We start from the raw sequence: 25,502 nt of genomic DNA, 5'->3' as shown, positions 1-25,502 counted from the left end.
TATTTTGTGCTGTTCATCATTTTACTTACTGCTCGCATATCTTTGTAGAATGCGAACCGCCGCTTCGTCTACGCGACGCGAAATTTCTTCCTTCGACGAGAACATCAACGCCGCGCACAACGCGGTCTGGGAAAGTTTCGTCGTCAACCCGTCGTAAAAAGCAAAAAAGCCGCCTTCGTTGGTGTATAAATCTTTCACGCAGTCTACGATACCGTCGTACTCTTTACTATTATTTCCGTTCTTACCATCTGCTTTGATGCTGCTCTTCTTCGTCGTTCCTACAACGCCTCTTCTTCCAACCTGTAACCTTGACTTAATCACCAACATCGGGTACGTCGCTAACGTGGCTCCAATTTTTGCCGTCGCTCCTAAAAAGAACGCGTCCAAAGCGCTAATGGCGTTGGTACTACTATTTCTACTATTACTATTACCGCGTTGTTTCTGCCTCAAAGTCTCGTAGATTGCAAACTGTAACGCCGGATTAGTGACCATAATCAACGACGCGGATAAGCCTCCGTAAAATCCGGCGACGCCGGAAGTATCGTACACTTCCTTCGCCACGGTCCAAAATCCAAGCGCTTTCGCCTCGTCTCGCCTCTCGCGGCGCGTCGCATCGACACTACTCGAAACTCCACCCTTCTTCTTTTTCACAGCCGACCACTTGTGTGCCTCCTCCTCTTCGCTCTCACTCTCGTCGTCCTTCTCCTCACCGATGCTCCGTCCTCGACTGGACGACGTCTTCGACACGACTTGCATCTTCGCCACCACCGTCCATATCGGCAGCGTCAACCCGACGTTCACGCACCCGGCTAAACTCGCCGTGAGTAAACTCTCAATCGGTGTTAAAAATACGCTCTGTTCCTCTCGCTGATGTCGTCCTAAAAGTCGTTCTCGTTTCAGGCGTAAATATTCGCCGTTGAATACCGAAAACCAATAGTAATACACGCCTTGCGAACACACCGTCCCAATCGAGGCTGGTTTCACCCCCACGTATAATTTCTTCAACTTTTCCAGTTTCGTTTGCATCGTCGTCGAATCATCTTCGTCTTCTTCGTCTCTCGTTTTTGACGACACCATCGGCAACACCAATCGCACTCTCGGTTTCTCTCCGCGCTTTATCCTCTCGGTCTTCTTCTCGACGTCTTCATCGTCTTCAAAGTCGACCTCCTCTTTCCCCGTCGAACCAGTCGTCGACTTTGTCTTCGTCTTCGTCTTCTCTCGAACGTGCTGCCTCGTATTCAGCGTGATCAGTGGATACGTCGCGAGCAACGCCAACAATCCCGCGATTGCCCCGGAGATGCCTTCCACTCGGTTCTTGTGCGATGATGATGAAGACATGCTCCTCTTTGCGCGTGATTTACGCTCGAAAGTAATGCCGGGAAATTGGACAAATGTCTTCATTACATCAAAGAAGCGTTGAGAGTCAATACGACGAGATGATAATGCTCGCAGAGAGTGCTCTCGCGACGGAGACGAGTGCGAAGGAGAACAATACTACGGTCGGAGGAGACAGAATAGGAGGAGAAGTTCACCACCAAAATCAGCAACAACACTCGAATACTGTTCATTCTCTCGTTGGAGATTACCGCAAAGAGTCCGTCGTGAAGATACTGAAGAGCAGAATCGGATGGTTGAGCGCGTTTTTCCTCGGCTTAATCTTAGCCGCGGTGGTGGTGGAACGATTCGAAGAGCTGTTAACGCACGAAGTAGAGCTGTCGTATTTCGTCCCGTTATTAATCGGGCACGGTGGGAACACCGGGTCGCAATCGGTCGCGACCGTTATACGAGCGATCGCTTTGAAACAGATAAAACCGGAAAATACGCGCGAAGTTCTTCAGGTTCTGTTCAAAGAAGCCGTCTCCGGGTTCATCATGGGCGGGTTTTTGGGGATGTTAGTGTTCGTGTTATCGCTGGTGTGGGAAGGCATATCGCCTCTGATTGGTTTGGTGGTGGCGATATCGTTACCTTTGGTGAGCGTGTGGGCGAACGTGTTAGGCGCCGGGTTGCCGCTGTTCGCGGTGAAGCTGGGTTTTAATCCCGCGGTGACGTCGGCGCCGTTGATGACGACGATCGTAGATAGCAGCGGGTTGGTGATTTATTTTTTAGTCGCGCAGAGATTAATGCCGGAGACTTTGGGTGATGTCGCGGTGAAGATAGCAGAGGAGGTTGGGGATGGGAGCGCGACGTGAAAAGAGAGAGAGAGAGAGAGAGAGAAAGAAGGTTCGTAGAGGTAGTTAGAGAGGACGTGTAATATCTAGAAGATGATTTTTTGCGAATGTCGTCGCGTGCAGTAGTCGCGTGTATTTTCCTACTTTTCTTATCGTTACTTTTTTGCTCCTACTCCGAATACTCTCGATTACCTCTCCTTCCTCTTCCTCTTCGCTTGTCTGGAGACCTTGAACGCGAATGCGATGGCGACCTGTTTCTTCGTCGGTACGGCGCGTCTCTCCGAGATGACCTTCGGCGTCCTTGTTTACCGCCATCATCCATCGCGTTATCTTTATCGTCGTCATCGTCGTAACTCCCAGACGACTTTCTTCTTCGCGAAGGCGGCGATCGAGATCGCGAACGATCGTGGCGTCGTCTACTTCGTTCAACTCGGCCTCTTCGGCCGTACCGCTCTCTCGAGCGAGAGCGAGACCGAGATCGAGAACGAGACGCCGAAGGAGGCGAACGAGATCGAGATCCAGAATACCCTCGTCTTCTATCTCTGTCTCTTCCTCTGTACGTTCCGCTATCTCTTCTCCGCGGAGGCGAACGCGACCGCGACGTTCGTCTCCCGCCGTATTCTCTGGCGGCGTGCGTTCCGTTATTGGCGTTGTTGTTCGTAGTATACCCGCCGCCGCCGAAATCTCTCCTCCTCCCTCTAAAAGTACCGCTATCTCCTCTACCGTTATTATTATCGAACGTGTTATTCCTATTATTCTCGTACCCTCCAAAGCCGCCAAATCCTCTCCTCTCCTCCTCCGCTGCGCCGCCGCCGACTCCTCCCTTCTCGACGCAACTCACCGAATCGACAAAGGCTACCTTAATCTCCCTCCCGTCGATTTCCCCGCCGTCCAAGTTCTCCCTCGCGTATTCCGCGTCTTCCAGCTCCCGAAATTGCACGCGACAAAACTTCCTCCCGTGGCCGAAGGAGACGTTTTCGATCCCGCGATGTTCGTTCTTCTCGTTGAGTTGGTACGCGTTGAAAATCTCCCTCACGTGGTGTCCCGTCAGTCTCGGGGAGATGTTCGAAACGTGCAAAACGTTCGTCGGGTGTCTGCTTTCACCTCGTATTCTCGTCTCCGTCTCTTCGTCGTCTCTTTTAGGAACTTCTCGACGATGATCGCTGTTGTTGTTTTTCGTCGTCGTCGTCTTGATGATGGTCGACCCACGCGTGTAGTTCAGTCCCATCTTTTGCTCTATAAGCTCTCGCTCTCGATGATGATTTCCCCGAGCGTCACAACTTTGACGGATTTGATTCAAGATTTCTCAACCATGGAGGAGGAGGAGGAGGAGGCGCTTAAAAAGCAGCGAGAGATGACGACGGTGAATAATGTTAAAAAGCAACAACCGACGAGGGTGGTAACGACGGGAGTCGCACAAACGCCAAATAATAATACTAACAACACGCAGCAGCAGCAAACGAGAAATCAGGAGCCGGGGTCGATCGCGCAGCCAGATTCGAACACGTTTAAGAACCACTACCAAGATTTGGTGATGCTGTACCGAACGCTGCACGAACGAGCGAAAGGACCGAAAACGCTGAAGAAAAGCTTCCTGGTGAGGAATTTGAGGTACATCAAACCGAAGAAAAGAAAGAGGAAATCAACGACGACTGAGATGAGTGCGGAGACGACAGAAAAGAAGATTAAGAGTAACGAGAGGAGTAGGAGTAGGAGTAGAGGCGACGACGACGACGAGAGCGACAAAGACGAGAACGAAGAAGAGGAAGAAGAAGAATCAGAGGACGAGAAGCAACCGAAAGACGATCAAGACGTGATGTTTCGATACTTTTATAAAGCCAAAGGCATCGCGGATTTGAGAGTGAGCGAGAAGACGGAGAGAGCGTACCGGGCGCGGTGTCCGTTTTGCAACCTCAAGCCGAGGAATTTTATCGGTTTGTGTCAACACCTGAACGCGTCGCACGATCAGTTCTATTTTACGTTTTTACCGGTGAACACGGTGCAGAAGAGGACGCTGACGGATCCGAACAGAATGTACGTGGCAAAATCGGAAGACAGAGTGGTGACCATGAATACGATCGAAGTGAGGATTAAGAAGACGTCGTTCGTGATGTGCGAGAACGGACAGGACAAATTGAACATGTTAGACGCGACGCTGTTGAAAGACCCGGCGAATAAATCGTTTGAGTTCTTTAGCGGAGGAAAATACCAGAAAGTTGGAACGAATAAAGTAATTTTACCGGCGATTGGGAACTTGGCGCCGACGAATACGTCCAGTCAAGACGTTCAGAGTAAAACGCACGGGTGGGAGAACGAGTTGGCGATTTTGAAGATAAAGTTGAACGAGGAGATTAGGAATAAGCAGTTGCAGAAACAAAATGAGATGCAGCTCAAAAGCATCGAGGAGAATATCTCGCAAGTTGCGAAGAAAGCGGCGTTGAAAGAGAAAGAGCACAAGAGAGGGTGGGAGGAGAATCCATTCGCGCAGTTTTTTACTCCGCATTATTACGACCAGATTTCCTTGGACAAAGCGGCGGCAGTTTTGAACGGAGAAAATGCAGAGGAACACGTGAAGGATTTTTACAACAGTCAAAAGAGGATGTTTGGGAACGATATCAATTTAACCAAAGTTGTTCGCGCGGCGAAAGAAAGAGTGCAAGCGGAAAATAGAGCCACGGCGGAATTGGGACAGTTTCACGTCGGCGCGCCAGAACAGCAACAGCGCTTGTTGCAACAGTGGAGCCATTCGAACAACGTGAAACTACAAGGAGTGGGAGTTAAAAGGAATCGCGAAGAAGGTGGCGACGGGAGAGAAGAAGAGTTTCCTCTCGGCTACGCCGCTTCGGAGCAGTTGATACGTCAAAGACTCGCGAAAGAGGCTGAACAGAAATATATAGAGAAGAGGATAAAAAAGGAAAAATCGAAACTGGAAAAGAGGAAATTTGCTTCCCAAGGCGAGCTCGATAAGGCGGCGAGTCAGAAGAAAAATTTTCGTCAATCAGCGCAGTACCAAGAAGTTGTCGCCACGAAGAAGACGACGATTCAAGAGACGGGCTCGAGAAAATCATTCGCCATCGGCGGTCGGTATTACCACTCGCGAACGTGTTTACCCATGAGCAAGAAAATTTTCAAAACGGAAGACAAATCTACCATTCCCGATTCCGACGACGACGAGAGGGAGCAGGAAGAAATGTGGGACAAAGAAGACGCGCTGTTTATAGACGAATACGTGGACGTGGCGCAAGTCGAGAAAGATTTCTTTAGAATGTGGAACAAACACGTGCGTAAATATTGCGCCATGGCGAACAGGCAAATGCCAGACTGCACGAGTTCGTTCATGTACGTTCACAAAGAAAAGCTGGTGAAAGACCGCCAGATGAGAAAGTTGTTTCATTTACACCTGATGAACATGTACGATTTTGGTGTGTTATCCGGGAAAGTGATTCAAGCGCTCGTGGCGAAGATGAACGAGCTCAGATGCGAGTCCGAGAATCACGCACCTAATTCCAAACTCCTTTCTGAAAAAGAAGAGGATACGCAATCAGCAGAGAAAGCTCCTCCTGCGGTGGTTGAAGCGATCGAAATAAAAAACTAGAAGAGAGAGAAAAGAAAAGAAAAGAGACGCGGAATACGCTTCTCGGTTGAAAAAGAACGAGCAGTGTAACAAAATCAAAAGTAATTACCACTCGCGCGCATACTGTACCGTATCGTCGGTTGAAAATTCTTCTATCCTCTTTCTATATTACGAAAAACTAAAATACATCATTCTCTTCTTCTTCTTCTTCTTCTTCTTCTTCTTCTATGCATAACTACTCGGACTCTCAATCACCCCCAACTGGACGCACTGCAACCTCACGTCTAATCTTTGCGGTTGCTTTCGGTTTCGCCTCGCCCATAACTTCGCCTCGCCAAACTCCGGCATCGAGCGACTGTGCGGAATCAGGCCTCTCTTGGCGCCGACGCGAGGCGGCGGTTGTTCGCTCTCCCGCTGATTCGGCGGCGTCGTCGGTCCTTCTTCTTCTTCGCTATTATTATTATTATTATTATTCGTGTTTCTTCTATTCTGGCGACTCGTGTTGATGTTTGATGATGAGTATCCGTACGCGCTGTCCTCTCGGTTCAACTGCGCGTGCAGTTCTCGTCGTTCCGTCGTTTCGAGCTCCTCCTTTCTTCTCGCCTCGTAAAAATCATCATCATCATCTTTATTATCCATTCTTTCCTCTCTCTTCACCCTTGGTTGTCTCGCATCTAATAACTCCACGTCGGAAACCCCTCCGGCATCTCTCAATGCGTCCAATCCGCCGGAGACGGAGCAGTACGCGCGTATCCTTCCCGGTCGCGCGAACATCTGATTTTTTTGATCGTTGTTTCCCGACCTCTCCTTTTTTCCCCAAGAAGAAAAAGAGTCAACAATTGCTCTTTCTTCGCGCGTCGCAGAAACTACTCGGAAGAAGAAAATAAAGAAGAAGAATACTCGGGGGGTTCTCTCGTCTCGTTTTCTCTCCTTCTTTTATTCTCGCGAGAGCGTCGTTCTGCTTTCTCTCTCTCTCTCTCTCTCTCTCTGCTCCAGAGAGAAGAGAAGAAGAGAAAAACTTCTTTCTTCTGGCGAGATTAGTATTCTCGCACGCTCGTTTTATTTGAAAAAACTCTCTCTTCTGCGGCTGTGAAAAGCTCACGGCAAAGCAACGCACCAAAAAGGAGTCAAAAAGAGAGAGAAACATTCGGGTGCTTTCGCAAGCTCATCAAAGTAAATTTTTTTGTGAAAACGTTCGGCCACCAATTCTGCTTTTTTTCACTTTTTTTGTTGTGCAAGAATTTGTTGTCGTTGCCTCTGTCTGAGACACACGACGAAAGATATTTTCTCATTCATCACAAAAAGAAGCACACATCATCCATCATGAACGCAGCACTCACACCGACGACGACGATTCAGACGACGAGTTCTTCGAACGCGGCAGCTTTAGCAGCTTTAGCAGGAGCAGGAGCGGCACCAAAGAAGCCGAGACACCAACGCGTGGAAATATTATGCCGCTCTAAATCATTCTCCCGAAATTTCGAGGCTGCCGACGACGTCGATGAGTGCTTCGTCGTGAACGCCGAAAAATCATTTGATTCATCATCATCAAGTCAGACGACGACGATTCAGAAAACGACGACGAGAAGGAAAGCGATGATGGTCTCCGCTACGACCACCGCGTTCGCGTTCGCGTCGATGGTGCTGAGTATGGATGATACTAATAAGAATAATTATTACGCTTTCGCGGCTGAGGAAGATGAGTCTTCTACTAAAATGATGAATACGAATACTAATAAGAACACGACGACGTATACCGACGAGGTGCTGAAATTCAGTCTCTCGTATCCGACGGATTCGTGGCAGCTTTTAGTCGGCGAAACCGGCGGTTCGGGAGATCGATCGGGATCTCGACAAGTCATCGCGTTCGCGCCGAAAAACGCGAACCCGAAAGACGTGAACATTTCTTTAGTGGCGACTCCAGTCGGGGCGGATTACCCGAAGATGGGAAGTTTCGGATCGCCGTTCGAGTTCGGTTATAATATGGTAAACCCGATGAATAAACCGAAAGCGAAGAAAGGCAGAGAGGACGAGGTGCAGTATTCCGAGTTGATTGAAGCGGGAAGTAAAGGGTTGAACTATTTCGTGGAGTACGAGTTGACTCGTCCGAGCACGGGGATTGATTCGAAACAGTTAGTCGTGGCCGGGATTGGGTACGACGGGAGAGTCAGTCATCTCTATTCGACGACCGCGCAGATGCCGAAAGGAGAGGAAGAGAAGTGGAGACCAGAGATTGAAAAGATATTAGAATCGTTAGTGTTGCCGCCTCCGTTGTATAATTAGAAAAAGTATTATTGCTGTTATCGCTCTTTCTTTTATTGTGGCGGCGTGACGCTGGAACCTCTGGTCGTTTTCTCGCCGTGGAGTTTCTTTCGTCTCCTTCTATCCGTCCCGGACTCGTAATGAGAAGAGGCCGCGCGGCGTTCCACGGGGGAGATATTTTCTTCGTCGGATTCTGACGACGACGAGTCCGATGATTCACTTTCCTCTTCTTCTTTTCCTTCTTCTTCTTCTTTTCCTTCTTCTTCTTCTTTTCCTTCTTCTTCTTCTTTTCCTTCTTCCTCTTTGTTGTTGTCGTTGTCGTCGTCGTTATCGGCGTTCTCATCGTCTTCCTTTTGCTCGACGACTTCTTCTTCTTCTTCTTCTATGCGTTGCGTAGGAGCTTCTTCCTCGCGTTGCAAACGCGGGAACTCTTTCGAGTCGTTCAACAGATGTATGGTCGATTCCTCTCCTTTCTCTTCCCCTTTTTCTTCTTCCTCCCCCTCCGACTCTTCTTCCTCTTCTTCTTCTTCTTCCTCTTCTTCTTCTTCTTCTTCTTCGGGAGGGGCTTCGAGAGACTCGCGCGCGACTCGATGATACGCCGTCGTCAGCCTCGGCGGCGCGGTTAACCGCGCCATATCGCGCTCAACTTTTTCCAACAAATCCATGGTCTCCTTCAACCTCTTCTTATCGAGAGATAACCCTATAGATATCATCGGTCGATCTCGAGGAAAACTCGGTGCATGCGTCTCGTCGTGCCCGTGAAACACTCTCTGTCCAGCTCGAATAGTTCCAATCGTCACCTGTCGATGCACCGTCCCGCCAACGAATCTCCTCGAGACGTACTCCGCCACTTGGATGGCTTTACCAACACATTGTCCACTCCCGCGCACGAAAACGACCGATCGTATACCTTTTTCGTCCTCTTCTCCTCCTTCTTCTCCTTCTCTCCTTCTCTCCTCTTCACTTCCGAAAAGTAATAAAACTCTTTGTAATCGATCGAACACGACGGTGGAGTACCCTCTCAGTTTACTCCGCGTCGCGATCCACACGTCGTACACGTTCTCGAGCTCGTGATGATGATGATGACTTTGATCGTCTTCTTCAAACGGGGTTCCCCCGCTCATCATCCTCGCTTTTGAGAAGGAGAAGGAAAAAATATCTTGTATGAAGCAACAAAAAAGTGTGGTTTTCTGCTCTTTTCCGTGTATTTTTTTCTCTTTTTTGAGGACGAATTTTGATATTTTTTGCGATCTCGCAAAGTTTTCAAAAAGTCAGAGTCAATAATAAAGCGTCATTATATACAATCCTATATACTAATCGCTTCTTACACACACAGATCACACAAAGAGAGACGATAATAAAAATGTCGACAATAACCACCACCAGATCGCTGCTCTCCTCCGCTTCTTTGCGCGGATCCGCTGTTTCTTCGTGAGTTTTATGTCACTAATCTCTTTTTAATTATATTCCGTAATCCGAGAGCCGTCACTTTCCCGAGAGAGGCACTTTTTTTCTCAATTTTAACGAACTCTTTTCTCCCCCCGAAACACCTTTTGGCGGGCGCTTTGAATTTGAACGCGCGCGCGACGATTCAGACGATTCAGGAGTATTGTTTTGTGAGATCTGATGAGATCGCGTTCGTATTCGTGGTATCATCTTCTCGTTTTTTTAACCGATGAGTCGTGTTATTATTATTAAAATTGATTGTTTTTTTCTTTTGCAGGAGGAACAATCGCGCGAAGAGCAGCAGCAGATCAACGAAGCAAGAACGAAGAAGAAGATTTTGCGTCTCCCCGAAAATGTCATTTTTGGACGTCCCATCCGAGGATTTACCGGTCGTGAACGCGAACAAGACTATTAAAATCGGAATCAATGGGTTCGGGAGAATCGGTCGATTAGTCTTGAGAGCCGCTTTGGAACGCTCTGACATCGAAGTCGTCGCTATTAACGATCCGTTTATCGAGGCTGAGTATCTCGCGTACATGTTCAAATACGACTCGACGCACGGGAATTTGAAGTGCCCGGTTTTGATCAACGACGACGGCGAGTTGGAGATTGGTTACGAAGGCACGCCGTTCGCGAAGAAGTGCGTCAAGTTATTCACGGAGAGGGATCCGGCGATGATTAAGTGGGATAGCGCGAACGTGGATGTGGTTGTTGAATCTACGGGCGTTTTTACTACCACGGAGCAAGCTTCGGCGCACTTTTCCGGGGGCGCGAAGAAGGTTGTTATTTCCGCCCCATCCGCGGATGCGCCGATGTACGTCGTCGGTGTCAACCACACGGAATATAAGGAGAGCGAATCGGTGATTTCGAACGCGTCGTGCACGACCAACTGCTTGGCGCCGTTGGCGAAGATTATCCACGAGAAATTCGGCATCAAGGAAGGTCTCATGACGACCGTACACGCAACGACAGCGACGCAAAAAACCGTCGACGGTCCATCTGCGAAAGATTGGAGAGGCGGGAGAGGCGCCGGGGCGAACATTATTCCATCTTCCACCGGAGCTGCTAAAGCAGTCGGCAAAGTATTGCCGGAATTGAACGGCAAGCTTACCGGTATGGCCTTCCGGGTCCCGACGCCGGACGTCTCCGTCGTCGATCTCGTCGTCAAGTTGGAAAAGAAAACCAGCTACGAAGAGATTTGCCAGGTTTTGAAAGAAGCCTCGGAATCGAAAGCGTACGCCAACATCTTTGGCTACACCGAAGACGCCGTCGTGTCCACCGATTTTTGCCACGACTCGAGAAGTTCCATCTTCGATGCCAAGGCGGGTATTATGCTCGGCGACGACTTTGTCAAACTCGTGAGCTGGTACGACAACGAGTGGGGATATTCGAACAGAGTCCTGGATTTGATCGCGCACGTCGGAAACGTCGCGGATTTGGGCGAACCGAGATCTTCCTCCTCCTCCGCGTCTGACGATAAAAATAACAAGACGAAGAAGAAGTTTGCCTTGTTTTAAAAGAGCTCTCGCCTTAAAGGACTCTTCATTCTTTGCGCATATATACGTATTATTATGTTTATTAAACGTTTAAATACAATTTTTCTTCCTACCTACTGCACACACACACGCACACACACACGCGCACGCACGCAACGTGCGCAAAAGCGTTCTCGACGAGAAAGTGCTCAAATAAGACTTCAATAACCTTACAAAAAAGGCACCTTGAATTTATATATTCCTCGAGTAGTAGTAATCGCGTCTCGTTTTCACGACGAAGAGTGAAGAAGCCCGCACGAGCCGTTCTTTCTCTCTTTCCGTGTTTGTGCGTGTGTTTTCGTCTCTGCGCTGTTCGAGAAAAGAGACGCTTCGCGTTCATCTTTGTATCGTCGGAGGATATCATCCGTTTGAGAATTATCCGTTCGTTATAAATAAGAGGACAGACGTTAAAATCACGCAACAACAACAACAACAACAACAACAACAACGACACGACACGTTCTCATCGTCAGCGAAGATGACGACCAACGATTTTGAGAAGAACGCGAAGAAGGCATCCGCTTTTTCTTCGGCGGTTTCTCCGTCCTCGAAAAGAAGAAGAAGAGGAAGAAACGACAAAATGTTGGATTTTTCTTCTTTTCTGTGCGTTGCTTTGTGCTGCGTCTTCCTTGCCTCCTGGGCGCCAACTTCAGCGCACGCGGCGGCGAAAGCGATAACGTGGGCGTATAGCGCGCAAACGGTGACCATGTTGACGACGGACACGCTCACGATTTCATGGAGCAATACTCACGATGTGTATTATTCAACAACCGGGACTTGCAGCGGTGGAACATCGAAAGCGGCTTCGTCGAGTTCGGGTTTGTACACGACGACAAGTGGTCAGATGGGTGTCGGGACGCACTATTTTTATTGTTCGATCGGCACTCATTGCGCGGATGGGATGTACGTCACGGTAAACGTCACGAAAGGGAACAGCGCGATCTTAAATCCTTCTGATGTATCCTACACAGCAACGGACATAAATGGGGCAACAAAGGCGGCGGATTGGAATACGGATTGCTCGTGGGGAGGCACCGGCTCGTGCGGCGCCGGTTATTGCACAGATATGTCGACTAAACCGAAGTGCGATGCCAATCAATTAAAATCCCCGAACGTGGCGGCTACAAGCATTGACTCTGCAGAAGAGCTTGCGAAATACACAGCACAGACGTGCACGCAAGCGGATTCAACGGTCGATGAACGCTGCGGCGCGACGTGGTTGAATACTTGGATGTCCGCCGGACGTTTAGGCACCGGCGGCGCCGTCGCGGCGTATTGCAACGACAAATACCTCGTCATTATCGGGACGGGTGCGACTGGATTTACGACAAATATGGCGGATATTTCGCAAGCACCGGGAGGAACATACTATCCGGATGGTACGACTGCAACAGATTGCGTGACGAGCGAAGTGACGGTATCATCTCCAAAAATGGAAACGACGGCAATTCCTTTGAAGACAGGCGAATATCGCTACACTTTGTTGGATACTGCCCTTGGTTCAAATAATTTCGATACTTTTTCCGGAGGAGCAGGCGATGGAAATACCAAATACTTATGCGATACCGACGCTGAAGGGTGCTTCGGACTTCCATCTTGGACGGGCGTCGGCGTCAGTACGACGGGACAGTCAATCTATCCCTTGTACTCCAATGTCGTTCGAATCACTTTGGACGCGTGCGAAGTCGATAGTTGCAACGAACACGTCGGGCAAGGTGGTGGTCAACCGCATTTACACGGCGACCCATTCCACGCGAGCGATACGATGTGTCATTATGGACCCGCGAATTATACGGATGGCACTGACGGTCATCCTCCGGTGATAGGATTTGCGTACGACGGTCCGACCATTTACGGGCGATATTTAAGCACGTCCGCTCCTGGCTTCAGCGATGGTCTCGACGATTGCGGTGGTCACGAACACTCCGCCGACTCGACGGCGTATGGAGGATATCACTATCACGCTCAAGTCATTTCTGCGACAACGTCTTCAGGGAATAAAGGAGTTAATAAGAATGCAAATACGGGTAAAACTTATCCGGCTTTCACCCCTGGTCCATACAAGTGTTTCCGTGGAGACCTTAGTAAACGTGGAGATGCAGACTACAGCTATTGGAGCACGAATGTGCCGGTGCAAGATACAAAACCATGCAACGGAATGACGCATTATTGGGTGAAACCTGGCTTAAGTATTCCCGGAGCTGGAACTCTGGCGGTGACATTAGCCACGTGCGACGCTTCGGCGGCACCAACCAACGGTGCCGTGGGTACTTGCACGTCGACACTCGCGAGTGGTTCTACGTGTCAGCCTACCTGCAATACCGGCTATACTGTTTCGGGCACGAGTTCGTGTTATGATGGCACTTTGACCGCCGCGACGTGTTCGGCTAGTCCGTGCGACGCTTCGGCGGCGCCAGCAAATGGTGCCGTGGGTACTTGCTCGTCGACACTCGCGAGTGGTTCTACGTGTCAGCCTACCTGCAATACCGGCTATACTGTTTCGGGCACGAGTTCGTGTACTTTGGGCGCTTTGACCGCCGCGACGTGTTCGGCCAATCCTTGCGACGCTTCGGCGGCGCCAGTAAATGGTGCCGTGGGTGATTGCACGTCGACACTCGCGAGTGGTTCTACGTGTCAGCCTACCTGCAATACCGGCTATACTGTTTCCGGCACGAGTTCGTGTTTGGCGGGCACTTTGACTGCCGCGACGTGCGTTGGCAATCCTTGCGACGCTTCGGCGGCACCAACCAACGGTGCCGTGGGTACTTGCACGTCGACACTCGCGAGTGGTTCTACGTGTCAGCCTACTTGCAATACCGGCTATACTGTTTCGGGCACGAGTTCGTGTACTTTGGGCGCTTTGACCGCCGCGACATGTTCGGCTAGTCCGTGCGACGCTTCGGCGGCGCCAGCAAATGGTGCCGTGGGTACTTGCACGTCGACACTCGCGAGTGGTTCTACGTGTCAGCCTACCTGCAATACCGGCTATACTGTTTCGGGCACGAGTTCGTGTACTTTGGGCGCTTTGACCGCCGCGACGTGTTCGGCCAATCCTTGCGACGCTTCGGCGGCGCCAGTAAATGGTGCCGTGGGTGATTGCACGTCGACACTCGCGAGTGGTTCTACGTGTCAGCCTACTTGCAATACCGGCTATACTGTTTCGGGCACGAGTTCGTGTTTGGCAGGAACATTCACTACTGCAGAATGCTCTGTCGCTCCGTCGCCTCCGCCGCCATCTCCTCCTCCTCCGGCTGCCGCGGCTGTGCAGGCGGAAATGCAGCTCACCGGCTACAGCGCGGCTGAGTTTGACGACGATAAAAAAACTAATTTCAAAACCGGAATGGCAAAGTATTTAGGCGTCGATTCTGCCGCGATTACGATTACGTCCGTTGTAGATGTTACTGCTGGTCGAAGAAAGCTTTCGGCAGTCGATTCTGTGTTGAAAGTCGAATTTACCGTGGAAGCGACCACATTTTCCGATACTACAGCTCTCGAGACGAAATTGGTCGTAACCGATGTGACAACGATGAAGACAGAATTAATTTCTGCTGGTTTGGCCGTATCTAATATCGTTGCACCGACGACGATCACAGCCTTGGCGCCGCCACCATCGCCACCACCATCGCCACCTCCTCCTGCGTCTACGTCACCTCTTTTGAGCGTCGTCAAACTTATCGCGGCAACTGCCGCGCTCGCATTCTTTGCGTGTTAAGAAAGGAAAGTTGAACTTACTTTACGTATTTATATTATTTTTAAACAATGCTATCTTATTCTACTAGAAGTCGTATATATGATTTACCTCTTTCTCTCTCTCTCTCTTACCGTGTCAAAACTCTTTAAGCTCCAGACGCCTTGGCCGCTGCAGCTTCTGCTGCCGCGTGCTTCTTCTTTTGCATTTTCTTGACGTAGAAATCAAGCTCTTTTCCCTCCAAAACGTACCCATCCGCGCGTCCGCACTGACCCGGTCTAGACGTGATCAAAGCAAACAATCTACCAGATTGGAACTGCGATTTGACGTTCTTCGCGACTTCGTGACCCTTGTTTCTCGTTGAAAGCTTCGATTGAACGTTCTTTGATCTCTTCACGTCGTCGATGTCCTCCGACTCCGTCAACTGCCCGGCGCGCTCCTTGACCCCAATCTTCTTCCCGTAGTGTTGCGCGTACCACGCTCTGAACGGCGCGCAATCGATGGCAACGACAGCCGATTTCACCAACGTCTTCGTTCTCAACAATTCGTTATTGGTCGCGTTGTACACGACGTCGACAATTCTCGCCTTTCTCGTGACGTTTTCGCTACCCCAGGAAAAGTTACCATCGGAGAGACGCAAGGCGCGAAACTTGATGTTGCCGCCTCTGCATCGCACTTGTCGAACGTCCTTCGCGGCCGCGAGCTTCGTGTTCGCCGGTTGTCGTCCGAGTTCGTGTCTGTAGATGATGATGATGATGATGAGAGAGTTGGTTAGTATATTATTACATACGCGCATAAACGAGAGCTTGGCCCTCAGGAAGAGAGCAAAAGCAGCGAGAGCACGACAGAAAGCCAAAACCGAAAATTTCCAGCGCGTCGCGCGATGGTGATGAATAAAGAGAGAAAGACGACCACTCCGCGAGCGCACAATCCATCGAGAAAAGACGTAAACGCGAGAATCAAACGCGCGCGCATTCATTTCGACCACTTTCACGCGCGTCTGAGCGACCGATCGACGCGAACCGCGCGCATTTCGAATGCGAAGCCCTCTTTTTTTTACACGGACGAGGAAACCATCATCTTTCCTCTAAATCGCACAAGCGTCCAAAAACTTTTGCGCGAAAGGAAAAAAAAAGTATACAAGTACGACGACGCGCGAACGTAAAAACGGGACGCACTTTCTAGCTTTTCGCCACGGTTTGAGTTTACCGCCCGTGGCGCGTCTCTTGTGGAGCGAGTCGCGACTGATGCCCATTGTATTTTATGTGTGATGTGTTTGTTGTGTGGTAAAATGTTCGCACGCTGTGGTTTTCGTGTGCAAATTTTTTGGGGAGAGTCTCAAAGAGAATTTCGGTCTTTCGAGAAAACAGCACGAAAGAGAGAAGAGCTTCCAATCATCTCCAATCTTCATCACTTTTGAACAACAACGAGCAAACTTTGAAGAGGAGGATAAACGCGAAGAGAACGCACGAAAAAGAGAACGCGCGCGCAAGCACCACCACGCTGAGTGAGTCATTTAAATGACGAGAAAAGAAAAAATATTCGCCCTGGCGAAAGGTTTTCGAGGCCGAGCGAAGAATTGTTTCCGAGTGGCCAACCAAAGAGTGGAAAAAGCCTTGCAGTATCAATACAGAGATCGACGGACGAAGAAACGAGAGGCGAGGAAGGATTGGATCGTAAGGATCAACGCGGCCAGTCGCGAACACGGGGTGAAATACGCGGAGTTTATGCGAGGGATTGGGGTTGATAACGTCTGTTTGGACAGGAAGATTTTAGCGGAGTTGGCCGTGAACGAGCCGAAATCGTTTCGAGCGCTCTGCGAAAGAGTGAAGAAAATGAGAGCGGCGCCAGAGCCGCTCCCGAAGATTGAGTTGATTGAGGAAGAGTTGTAGAGAGAGTTACGCGCGGTAGTATATAGTAGCGGTAGTCGTCCTAGTAGTGGTATGTAGTTGAAATAGTAAATTATATTATAATAGTACGAATGAAAACAAGTCCCTAATATGTGTAAAAACTCTCTCTGTCTCTCTCTCTCTCTCTTTTGCTCTCGCTTTCTTCTCCTTAAAACTCCTCAGAAAACGGACTTCCAAACGCGTAATACGCGTTAATAGCGGACATCATCCTCTTAATCATCACCTTCAAAACAGATCCGACAGTTTCATCGGTCGGAAGCTTTCTCGAAATCACGAAAAACTCGCCCTCGATGAACTCGTCCTTACCGCTGCGGTTCATCTTTTTAATCCCTTCGATATCTCCTGGTTTCGACGGCGGTAAAATCGTATCGTACGTTTGGATCAACGTTTGGTCCATCTGACAGATTAATTCCGCCACCACTTGCTCTTCACCGTCTTTAAAGTCGAACACGCTTATCAAATACCCGTTCGTTTCTCCCGCTTGGTTTTCATTTATCGCCGAAATTTCCATTCGCTTCCCGAACGTCGCCAAACCGCCGTCGGTGTACGTCATGTCCGCCCATCGGTACATTTGCTTCACGAAATCCACGCGTCCAATGTGCGGAGGAATCTCGCACTTGCACAATTCTTGCAACCCCGGGGAAGTTTCGATGATTTCCGCTCGCACGGATACATTTTGTCTTCCTCTTCTCGAGTGCCTGCTTGTCGTCGTCGTCAAATTTTTTCTTCTCGAGGAAACCACGTTGGAAGAACAGGACAGTAAAGCGGAGGATGATGATGCCATCGATGTCGTCATTTGCTCTTTGTGTGTGTTTAGTTAGTGAATTAAGACTCTCTTTCGGGTCTCTGTTATATCTCTCTCTGTCTCTCTCTCTAATGAAGTAAATAAAAGAAGGTCGATGAAGAAAGAAGGATAAAAAAGTGTCCTTTACGAGGCAAAGGCGGCGCTCGTTTCTCTCTCTCTTCCCTTCGTTCATTCATCAGACCTCCCTCTTCTGTCTCTCTCTTTCTGCTCGAAAAAAAAGAGAAACCGAAACAAAAAAAGAGATTTCATCTCTTCTCTGTCTGCGATTCAGAGCCGCGAAAACACACAGACAGGACAACAAAAAAAGGAGCCCCCGAAACGTTTCACATTAATAATAACACGCTTTCGACACAGACAACAAACAACGCGCTCTCTCGTCATCATTTTCGGATTTGGTGGGAGAAACTCGAAGACGACGACGACGACGACGACGACGCGCAAAGGGGGGGCTGCGACGAGAGGAGTTTCATCAGACGACGACGACGACGACCAAGAAGAAAGAGAAGAAGAGCTTCTTTTTTTACAATCATCGAGAAGAAGAAGTAGAGTGAAGAGACGAAGAGGTTCTTCGTTGTTGTTGTTGGAAGACAAAGAAGAAGAAGACCAAGAAGAAGAAGAAGACGGTGTATCGGCGTCCTCCTCAGACGAAGAAGAAGAAGAAGAAGAGGAAGAGAGAGTTTTAGAAACAGAACGAATGATGAAGAAAAATTTCCCGGTCGGGACTCGATATTTAATCAATCGAAACGGAGGCAAAAATTTCTCCATCGAAAAGTATCGATGGTCGGTGTTAGGTTTGACATTCTTGAGTTACACGATGTATCACGCGACGAGGAAACCGCCTTCGATTGTGAAATCTGTTTTAAATCCAGACTCGACGCAACGAGAGTTAGGGAGAGACGGGTGGGAACCGTTTAGCGGCCCGGACGGGAACTCTTTGTTAGGCTCGATCGACGTTTCGTTCTTGGCGGCGTATTCCATCGGGATGTTCTTTTCCGGGCACATCGGCGATTCGATGGATTTGAGGAAGTTTTTAACCATTGGAATGATTGGGTCTGGTTTTTTCGTCTGCTTGTTCGGTATGGCGTATTTTTGGGACATTCACTCGATGTATTATTTCGTCCCGGTGCAGATTATGGCCGGGGTGTTTCAATCAACCGGGTGGCCTTCGGTCGTGTCTGTGGTTGGGAACTGGTTTGGAAAGAGCAAAAGAGGTTTGATCATGGGTATATGGAACGCGCACACGTCGGTGGGGAACATTCTTGGGTCGTTGATTGCGGCGAGATGTTTGAGAGACTCGAATTGGGGTATGTCGTTTATTATCCCCGGCATCTTGATGGCGGTAAGCGGCCTCTTTATTAACTTGTTTTTAGTCGTCGATCCCGAAGATGCGGGACACGCGTCACCGCACGACACGTCATCGCATCAAGAAGGAGGGGATATTAGCGAAGATAGAATTGCGTTGACGTCAGCAGCTGGTGGAGGTGAATCGATGTCCTCCATGGCGTCCTCGGACGACGAGAGAGCGTCGACGCCTGGATTAGGCGGGTCATCGCGCTCAGGATTCGTGGAGAGACACCAAAGCGAGGCGGTTGGATTTAGAGCGGCGCTCAGAATTCCTGGCGTCGTGACGTTCTCGCTGTGTTTGTTCTTCACCAAACTCGTCGCGTATACGTTTCTTTATTGGCTTCCGTTCTACATCGAAAGAACGGAAATTGGTGGCGAGTATTTATCGGCAGCAAAAGCGGGCGAGTTATCGACACTTTTTGATATTGGGGGTGTCGTTGGAGGTATTTTAGCTGGATATTTGAGCGATAAATATAACGCTCGCTCCATGGTCTCCGCCGGGTTTGTGTACGCGTCTATTCCAGTTTTGTATTTGTACCGAGAGTACGGATCTTTATCGATGAACGTGAATATTGGATTTATGATGTTGGCGGGCGTTTTAGTGAATGGACCATACGCGCTCATTACGACCGCAGTATCCGCGGATTTAGGAACGCACGAAAGTTTAAAAGGTAACGCGAAGGCGCTAGCGACGGTGACGGCGATTATTGATGGTACGGGATCGATCGGGGCGGCAATCGGACCGATGTTGACTGGGTACATTTCTAGTCGAACGAATGATTGGAACAACGTCTTCTATATGCTTTACACGGCTGATTTAGTCGCGGGATTATTACTCACTCGCTTGGTCTTGAAAGAAATTCGCACTATGGTTGCGTTGTAATTCATCTTCAGTTATATACATGTAGTTTTCAAAAGCGAATATCAAAAAGAAACAGATGTTGGTTAAGGTACTCACGCGCGGGTGTATTTTTGTTTGTACTTTCCTTTTATTTTAAAATCTCACCCCAACTCATTCGGATGATCTCTTGATCCCGGATCTCATCAAGTATTGCTCGCTCGCTTGGATTCTGCTCTCGATCGCTTTCACACCTCGTTGAGCTGCTTCTTTCCAACTTTGTAACAACTCTTTCGCTGTTTGTCTCGCCTCATTGGTCATGCTACAATCGTCTTCGGCAATAGCGCTTACGGCGGATGCGATGGGAGAGAGCTCTAACAGTTCGAGACTCATATCGACATCTTTTAAAGCGTCCAGTGCAGAAACAGCGCGTTCCGGAGGTAACGTGTTCGAACTGAGACGGGTGACGATACCTCGAGCGATGTCGCGAAGTGCTTCGACCGTAGACGCGTCTGCTCTTTGCATCGTCCACGTGAACGAGGCTTGCAAATTTTGCCTTTGATTTTCAGCAACTCCACCGCAAATTTTTCCATTTTTCTTTCCAGCGTGAGTTCTGTTGGTCGTGGTGGTGGCGGCGTTGGTGTCGTTTCTAGACATCGTTTTACGGATGTTTTTTTCGTCTCCGTTTTTGTACGTTTTCATCACGGGGTCAGGAGCCATGCGCGCGTTCACGTCTTGCTCCGAAGCTTCCTCGAGATCTTTGCGCTCTTTCTTGGTGAGCGGGGTTTTTTTGAGAACTTCGTCCAACCACGCCTTCGCGTCCGCGGCGTTTTTAAACGACGGAGGGTTCCACGACGGCTCGCACAATCCACGCAATTCATCTGAAACGTTATAATTGTAATGACCGTTCGAGTTCTCTTTTCTTTCCTTGATGATTGCAAAAATACCTCTCTCATTCAATACCCGCGAACGAAGATAGAAACCGGATCGTTTGTGGAACGGATTTTCCTCCATATCTTTCTTTGACGCAATGGAGGGCGCGTTAATCTCTTCGTAGGAGGAAAATCGACGATGTGATAACGATAATTCTCCGCAATCCAAGTCGTTAAGCTCTTGTTCATCGAAATTTGCAAGGCTGTTCATGATATCAGAGTCGTAAGAAAATTTCTCGTCGAACGCGCCACCGCCGTTGTCAACATCCGATGTATGACGAAGGTCACCTCCTGCTTCTCCTGTTTTAAATTGAACAACTTTGATACTGTTGTTGTTGTCGTTGTTGTTTGTATCGTTATTCTCGTCGTCGCCGTCGTTGTTGTCGTCGTCGCCGTCGTCGTCGCTCTCGTCACCGGCAATCGTGCGCAAGAACGGATCTTCGCGATGCCCAAAAAAATCTTCATTCTCGGCATCTTTGCTTCCTCGTCGCAGCTTCTTTGTCGTCGGAGAAGGGTATTTGATGGAAACGAATTTTGGTTCCGTCTTTGGTTTTTTTCGCATCTTGTGTCCTATTTGCCTTTCGGCATCCTCTTCTGCTTCTCTTTCTTCCTCTTGTCGCTGTTTCAGACGCTTCTCCGTCATCTTTCTCTCGTGAGATTCTTTTACCGTATGCACCGCGGATGAATATGCCAAATTTGACGCTATCCCTTGAGGGGGAATGCCCGTTTTCGCCCTTGGGTTCACCATGCGAGCATTTTCTAATCGTTTATGATCTTCGCCACCGTTTTCGTGCATATAAACGGCTCGCGTCTCATCTTTGTCGTTTTCAACAACCGCGCCTTCCAAGTTCATCTTTTCCAGCCACGCTTTCAACTCGTCTCTCGTCGCCGCGCGCAACGTCCCTCCAACACTCGCGAACGCTTTCGGTAAGTTCTTCGAGCTATAAAACGTGTACGACCCTCGATTCCTCGTCTGCTCTCCTTCGCAAATGAACACGTCTTTCGCCTTATCCTCTTTATGCGCCGCGAATATTTCTTTGCGTCCGAGAAGATTTTTTTGAGACGACGTTTTCGTCGAGGAGGAGGAGACTCGTCCTTTTGTTGTTGGGTTTCGTCCGCTGTTTTTTTTCTTCGACGCGACCACGTAGTGACCGAAATAATCGCTCAACAACTCCGACGTCGTCGTCGTTTCTTCTTCTTTTTCTCCTTCTTCTTCGGGATATACTCGCGACGACATCATTTTTAGCCACGTTCAACCTCGTTCTCCCCTTCTTCGTCTTCTCTTTTTGCGGGGAAAAAATACGCGAAAAAGCGACGACCAACTGAAAGCTTTTCTCGTCGTCGTCCGTTTTTATCCTCGCGTTTGTTTCGTTTACGAACTACTACTCGCAAAACGCAGAGGAAAGAAGACAAAAGAAGAGAAGAAACGACGACGACGACGACGAGATCGACGACGCGGTAATAAAAGTCGCAACGCGCGCTTTTCTCCTTCTTCTTTTCTCTCTCGTATTCTTCTCTCTCTCTCTCTCTCTCTCGGGGTCTTCTTTTCCCCGCCGAAGTAGTGATGATACGAGAGGTCAAAATAAAACCAAAAATAATGGGACTTGGGTCGAAAAACGGAGCGGTTTTAAGCGCGATCGTAGAAATGCTCGCGTTCGTTCTTCTTCTCGAACGACTTTTCAGTCAGTGGTTGAAGCGAAGAAAAAAAAAACAGAAAAAGAAGTGAACGACTTGTGTCAAATTTCTTCAAAAAAAACAAACCATCTTCATCATGTTGAGACGAAGCGCGGTGACGTTCGCCGAAAGAGCGCTCGCCAGCAGCAGCAGAACGAGAACGTCGAAACTGGCAACGACCGCGCAGAAGAGAGGGATGGGTGCGTTTTTTTTTATCTCTTTACTCTTCTTTCCTCTGCTCTTTCTTCTCGTGAGAGAGTTGAAGGGAAATCGATCGTTTGATTTTGGTTTTCTTCCTTCTGTGCGTACTATGCTTTGCCGTGTGACTGACGTCGTCTTCTTTCTCTCTCTCTTTCAAACGCGCTCCTCTCTGATGAATCTTTCGTATTATGTTCAGCTGGAGGCGAAGGCGGCGTGACGCACGAAGGGTTAACCATTCACCCGGCCGCGCCGGTGCATAAAATTCTAGGAACCGCCATGGGTGGGTTGATGTGGTTTTGGGTCATGTATAGATTTTACCACGACGGCGAGACGTTGATTTACGGACACGAACCGCATTTCTTACACGACGACCACCACGATGACGATGAGGACGGCCATAAGAAGCACTGATAGAAGAGAAAGACACACCCCTTGTAAAATCATTTATTATTATATTAAACTAACTATATCGTAGTATTTACGACTTCACCGTCGCGCGTTTTCCTTCTTCCACGGCTTGGGAAGAGAGAGAAAAAGAGAGACTTCTAATCAAAATATAGGAACAAATACGTACTACGGTATGCTGGGTTTTTCTTCTGTTTACTTTTTCTAGTATGAATGCAAGTATTGATGGTATATGTATATTAATAGAAGTTATTGTACGTGGAGGATCTGAACCAGTTATAATCCGGGAGGAATTGCGTCGCGCCGATGGAGGCAATCACCAACTCTTGATCCCGAATGTATTTCCACGCCGTCTCCTTCACCGTCTCCGCGTTTACCGCGTCAATTCTCGCAAATAATTCCGCTCTCGTCATTCTCTTGCCATACGTCAACAATTGTCTACCAATTTCTTCCGCGTTCGACGACGTGGAGGACTCTTGGTGCAAAGTAAGAGACGCCTTCAAAGCTTGCTTCGCTCTTTCCACGTGTTCCGGTTGGCTTTGGTAAATCAAGTTTTGAAACTCACGCATTACGGCAAACGCAACGTCGTCCAGCGCATCGTTCTTCTCCGTCGCTACGTGTACGCCGAACAAACCAGTGTCGGAGTAGTTGGTGTTGAAAGTCATGAAAGAGTTTCCTAAGTCGTTGGAGTGAAAGATTTGCGCCAACTTCGACGTCACATCCGACGCGCCCGGGGCGTTTTTATCCCACGAACCCAACATTGCTTGCATGACCAACAACGGCATTGCATCCGGCGACGTCCAGCTTGCACCCTTAAACGCGACCGCAAAGTTAGTCACTTTCATATCGTCGTCTCTGATTCGCACTTCCGAACCGGTGAAGTGTCCCGGGTCGGACGTGATGGCATCCTTGGTGGAGACACCTTGCGTCGGCAAATCTTTGAACGCAGACTCTGTTAATTTCACCAACTGATCGTGATCAACCGCGCCAGTTCCGACTACAACCATTCTAGGCGCCGTGTAATGCGTTTTGATGTACTTTTCCAAATCCTCTCTCGTGATTTTTCTCACGTTATCCGCTGAGCCAAGAATGGTTCGACCCAACCCGGTATGCTGAAACGCCGTCGCGTGCAAGTGATCGAACAAAACCTCCTCGATTTCCTTCTCCACTTCCTCTGACTCTCTCAAAATGACCCCGCGTTCTCTCTCGATCGCTCTCTGCTCTAACGCCGATCTTTGCAAAATGTCCGACAAGATGTCCACCGCTTTGCCGATATCCTTCTTCAACACCTTGGCGTAATACGTCGTCTGTTCTCTCGACGTGTACGCATTCAAGTGTCCACCCATATCTTCAATCTCTTGTTCCAAAGACGCCGCCGTTCGTTTCGCGGTGCCTTTAAACGCCATGTGTTCCAGGAAGTGCGCGGTGCCGTTCGTCTCCTTGGACTCGTATCGCGATCCGGCATCAATCCAGACACCGATGGTGGCCGTTTCGCTATACGGCGTCGCTTCCGTGGCGACGCGTAAACCAGACGGTAAAGTCGTGACCTGAGGAGATAGCGTTGAGAATAAGAAGTGAGAAGAGAGTATTGCCCGCGTGAGTGATGCGTGGAAATGATTTGCCGAAAGAGAGAAAGAGAGAGAGAAAAGTTGATCGATCGGGTTAAAAATTCGATCCAACTTTTCCATTCTCTTCCCTCTGACGAACAGAGTTTGAAAGAGAGAGAGAAAGAAAGAGAGAAAGAGAAAAGATCGCCTTCGCGCTCTCTCTCTCTCTTTCTCTCCAAACCTATGTAAAAAAAGTCGCACAAACCTTGCACTCGTCTTGCGCCAAAATCCCTCTGTGCGTAAAGTTCTGCGTCTCCGGGGAGCTCCATTTCAAAAAGACGCTGTTCTCGTCTTGGCCTAACACCGGCGCCAAGTCCGAGGCCGCGATGGCCGCGAACGGTCGAATAATCGTTTCTCCTCCTCTGTTGATCGCGAAGCGTTTCGCGACTGATCGTGCGAGTGCTCTCGATGCCATCATCGTCTCTTTTTATGTATAGAATATAAAGAAGAGTTTCCTTTTGTGATGATTTTCCTCTTTTTTGGTGTTCTTTTGGGGTTCACACACAGAGAGGAAAAATCACACAAGATTTCATCTCTTAAAAAAAAGGAAAAAAATACACGAACAATAACAACGAGAGAAAAGAGCACATGCGCGCGAACGAGGAGCTGTTTGAAGATGCTCTCGTCGAGGAGGAACCGACGTCGACTCCGCCCGTGCCTCCTTTAGTAGAAGGAGGAGGAGGAGAAGAACGAGAAGAAGAGGAATTAGAAGAAGAAGGGACGATGACGACCATGGCTGGCCTTCTGGAAAGCGAAGCGGGGAGAGGGATCCACGCGAAACTGGAACCGTTTCTTGACCAGTTCAAACACGCCGTGGACGAGCTGGAGAGAGAGTGCGCTTTGATCGCGGAGAACGCGAAAGCAGACGCGGATGAATGCGCGAGAGAGGCGTTCAAAATATTGAGCGATTTGGAGAGGAAAAGCGAGGAGATGGAAAAGAAAAACCTTGGAACGAGACAAGATCAACTTTTGATTAAACAGAAAAGTCTGAAAGCGATGGAGCTGCTTACGAAGATGTGAGCAAAACGTAGGGTGGTAGTACTTTAGTACTGATACAAATATTCACAGTTATATAATAGTATATACGCGCATTTTCATTCTTTACTCTAAACT

The 25,502-nt window shown here is 49.0% G+C and overlaps 17 protein-coding genes across 17 annotated transcripts; 9 read left to right on the top strand and 8 right to left on the bottom strand.

Moving 5' to 3' along the window:
- Nucleotides 1-21: 21 nt before the first annotated feature.
- Nucleotides 22-1,338, bottom strand: Bathy12g01540 (predicted protein; the record flags this gene model as incomplete). Its single annotated transcript, XM_007509723.1, has 1 exon — nucleotides 22-1,338. One exon carries the CDS (start codon nucleotides 1,336-1,338, stop codon nucleotides 22-24), a length of 1,317 nt encoding a protein of 438 aa, XP_007509785.1.
- A 53-nt stretch (nucleotides 1,339-1,391) lies between these two features.
- Bathy12g01530 (magnesium transporter) lies at nucleotides 1,392-2,189 on the top strand (the record flags this gene model as incomplete). Its single annotated transcript, XM_007509806.1, has 1 exon — nucleotides 1,392-2,189. The coding sequence occupies one exon, from the start codon at nucleotides 1,392-1,394 to the stop codon at nucleotides 2,187-2,189; it is 798 nt and encodes a 265-aa protein (XP_007509868.1).
- A 148-nt stretch (nucleotides 2,190-2,337) lies between these two features.
- Bathy12g01520 (putative RNA recognition motif protein) lies at nucleotides 2,338-3,396 on the bottom strand (the record flags this gene model as incomplete). Its single annotated transcript, XM_007509844.1, has 1 exon — nucleotides 2,338-3,396. One exon carries the CDS (start codon nucleotides 3,394-3,396, stop codon nucleotides 2,338-2,340), a length of 1,059 nt encoding a protein of 352 aa, XP_007509906.1.
- An 84-nt stretch (nucleotides 3,397-3,480) lies between these two features.
- Bathy12g01510 (predicted protein) lies at nucleotides 3,481-5,763 on the top strand (the record flags this gene model as incomplete). The annotated part of the gene is made up of 1 exon (XM_007509803.1): nucleotides 3,481-5,763. The coding sequence occupies one exon, from the start codon at nucleotides 3,481-3,483 to the stop codon at nucleotides 5,761-5,763; it is 2,283 nt and encodes a 760-aa protein (XP_007509865.1).
- A 204-nt stretch (nucleotides 5,764-5,967) lies between these two features.
- On the bottom strand, nucleotides 5,968-6,516 carry Bathy12g01500 (unknown protein; the record flags this gene model as incomplete). The annotated part of the gene is made up of 1 exon (XM_007509683.1): nucleotides 5,968-6,516. The coding sequence occupies one exon, from the start codon at nucleotides 6,514-6,516 to the stop codon at nucleotides 5,968-5,970; it is 549 nt and encodes a 182-aa protein (XP_007509745.1).
- A 549-nt stretch (nucleotides 6,517-7,065) lies between these two features.
- Nucleotides 7,066-8,025, top strand: Bathy12g01490 (predicted protein; the record flags this gene model as incomplete). The annotated part of the gene is made up of 1 exon (XM_007509780.1): nucleotides 7,066-8,025. One exon carries the CDS (start codon nucleotides 7,066-7,068, stop codon nucleotides 8,023-8,025), a length of 960 nt encoding a protein of 319 aa, XP_007509842.1.
- A 1,342-nt stretch (nucleotides 8,026-9,367) lies between these two features.
- On the top strand, nucleotides 9,368-10,967 carry Bathy12g01480 (glyceraldehyde-3-phosphate dehydrogenase; the record flags this gene model as incomplete). The annotated part of the gene is made up of 2 exons (XM_007509775.1): nucleotides 9,368-9,435; nucleotides 9,728-10,967. 2 exons carry the CDS (start codon nucleotides 9,368-9,370, stop codon nucleotides 10,965-10,967), a joined length of 1,308 nt encoding a protein of 435 aa, XP_007509837.1.
- A 496-nt stretch (nucleotides 10,968-11,463) lies between these two features.
- Nucleotides 11,464-14,697, top strand: Bathy12g01470 (predicted protein; the record flags this gene model as incomplete). Its single annotated transcript, XM_007509971.1, has 1 exon — nucleotides 11,464-14,697. One exon carries the CDS (start codon nucleotides 11,464-11,466, stop codon nucleotides 14,695-14,697), a length of 3,234 nt encoding a protein of 1,077 aa, XP_007510033.1.
- Nucleotides 14,698-14,821: 124 nt separating this feature from the next.
- Nucleotides 14,822-15,652, bottom strand: Bathy12g01460 (40S ribosomal protein S8; the record flags this gene model as incomplete). Its single annotated transcript, XM_007509744.1, has 1 exon — nucleotides 14,822-15,652. One exon carries the CDS (start codon nucleotides 15,650-15,652, stop codon nucleotides 14,822-14,824), a length of 831 nt encoding a protein of 276 aa, XP_007509806.1.
- A 108-nt stretch (nucleotides 15,653-15,760) lies between these two features.
- Nucleotides 15,761-15,928, bottom strand: Bathy12g01450 (Ribosomal protein S8, component of cytosolic 80S ribosome and 40S small subunit; the record flags this gene model as incomplete). The annotated part of the gene is made up of 1 exon (XM_007509786.1): nucleotides 15,761-15,928. One exon carries the CDS (start codon nucleotides 15,926-15,928, stop codon nucleotides 15,761-15,763), a length of 168 nt encoding a protein of 55 aa, XP_007509848.1.
- Nucleotides 15,929-16,193: 265 nt separating this feature from the next.
- On the top strand, nucleotides 16,194-16,565 carry Bathy12g01440 (50S ribosomal protein L20; the record flags this gene model as incomplete). The annotated part of the gene is made up of 1 exon (XM_007509894.1): nucleotides 16,194-16,565. One exon carries the CDS (start codon nucleotides 16,194-16,196, stop codon nucleotides 16,563-16,565), a length of 372 nt encoding a protein of 123 aa, XP_007509956.1.
- A 166-nt stretch (nucleotides 16,566-16,731) lies between these two features.
- Nucleotides 16,732-17,379, bottom strand: Bathy12g01430 (predicted protein; the record flags this gene model as incomplete). The annotated part of the gene is made up of 1 exon (XM_007509795.1): nucleotides 16,732-17,379. The coding sequence occupies one exon, from the start codon at nucleotides 17,377-17,379 to the stop codon at nucleotides 16,732-16,734; it is 648 nt and encodes a 215-aa protein (XP_007509857.1).
- Nucleotides 17,380-18,085: 706 nt separating this feature from the next.
- Nucleotides 18,086-19,615, top strand: Bathy12g01420 (predicted protein; the record flags this gene model as incomplete). Its single annotated transcript, XM_007509848.1, has 1 exon — nucleotides 18,086-19,615. One exon carries the CDS (start codon nucleotides 18,086-18,088, stop codon nucleotides 19,613-19,615), a length of 1,530 nt encoding a protein of 509 aa, XP_007509910.1.
- A 129-nt stretch (nucleotides 19,616-19,744) lies between these two features.
- Nucleotides 19,745-21,739, bottom strand: Bathy12g01410 (unknown protein; the record flags this gene model as incomplete). Its single annotated transcript, XM_007509690.1, has 1 exon — nucleotides 19,745-21,739. One exon carries the CDS (start codon nucleotides 21,737-21,739, stop codon nucleotides 19,745-19,747), a length of 1,995 nt encoding a protein of 664 aa, XP_007509752.1.
- Nucleotides 21,740-22,273: 534 nt separating this feature from the next.
- Bathy12g01400 (predicted protein) lies at nucleotides 22,274-22,788 on the top strand (the record flags this gene model as incomplete). The annotated part of the gene is made up of 2 exons (XM_007509984.1): nucleotides 22,274-22,376; nucleotides 22,574-22,788. The coding sequence occupies 2 exons, from the start codon at nucleotides 22,274-22,276 to the stop codon at nucleotides 22,786-22,788; spliced, it is 318 nt and encodes a 105-aa protein (XP_007510046.1).
- A 233-nt stretch (nucleotides 22,789-23,021) lies between these two features.
- Bathy12g01390 (predicted protein) lies at nucleotides 23,022-24,807 on the bottom strand (the record flags this gene model as incomplete). Its single annotated transcript, XM_007509658.1, has 2 exons — nucleotides 23,022-24,478; nucleotides 24,591-24,807. The coding sequence occupies 2 exons, from the start codon at nucleotides 24,805-24,807 to the stop codon at nucleotides 23,022-23,024; spliced, it is 1,674 nt and encodes a 557-aa protein (XP_007509720.1).
- A 170-nt stretch (nucleotides 24,808-24,977) lies between these two features.
- Nucleotides 24,978-25,409, top strand: Bathy12g01380 (hypothetical protein; the record flags this gene model as incomplete). The annotated part of the gene is made up of 1 exon (XM_007509620.1): nucleotides 24,978-25,409. The coding sequence occupies one exon, from the start codon at nucleotides 24,978-24,980 to the stop codon at nucleotides 25,407-25,409; it is 432 nt and encodes a 143-aa protein (XP_007509682.1).
- Nucleotides 25,410-25,502: the final 93 nt, after the last annotated feature.

The sequence above is a fragment of the Bathycoccus prasinos genome (assembly GCF_002220235.1).
Source record: "Bathycoccus prasinos genomic : Chromosome_12".
Lineage (NCBI taxonomy): Eukaryota > Viridiplantae > Chlorophyta > Mamiellophyceae > Mamiellales > Bathycoccaceae > Bathycoccus > Bathycoccus prasinos.
Note: the sequence above shows the minus strand (reverse complement) of the source record. Positions and strands in the feature narration are given on the sequence as shown.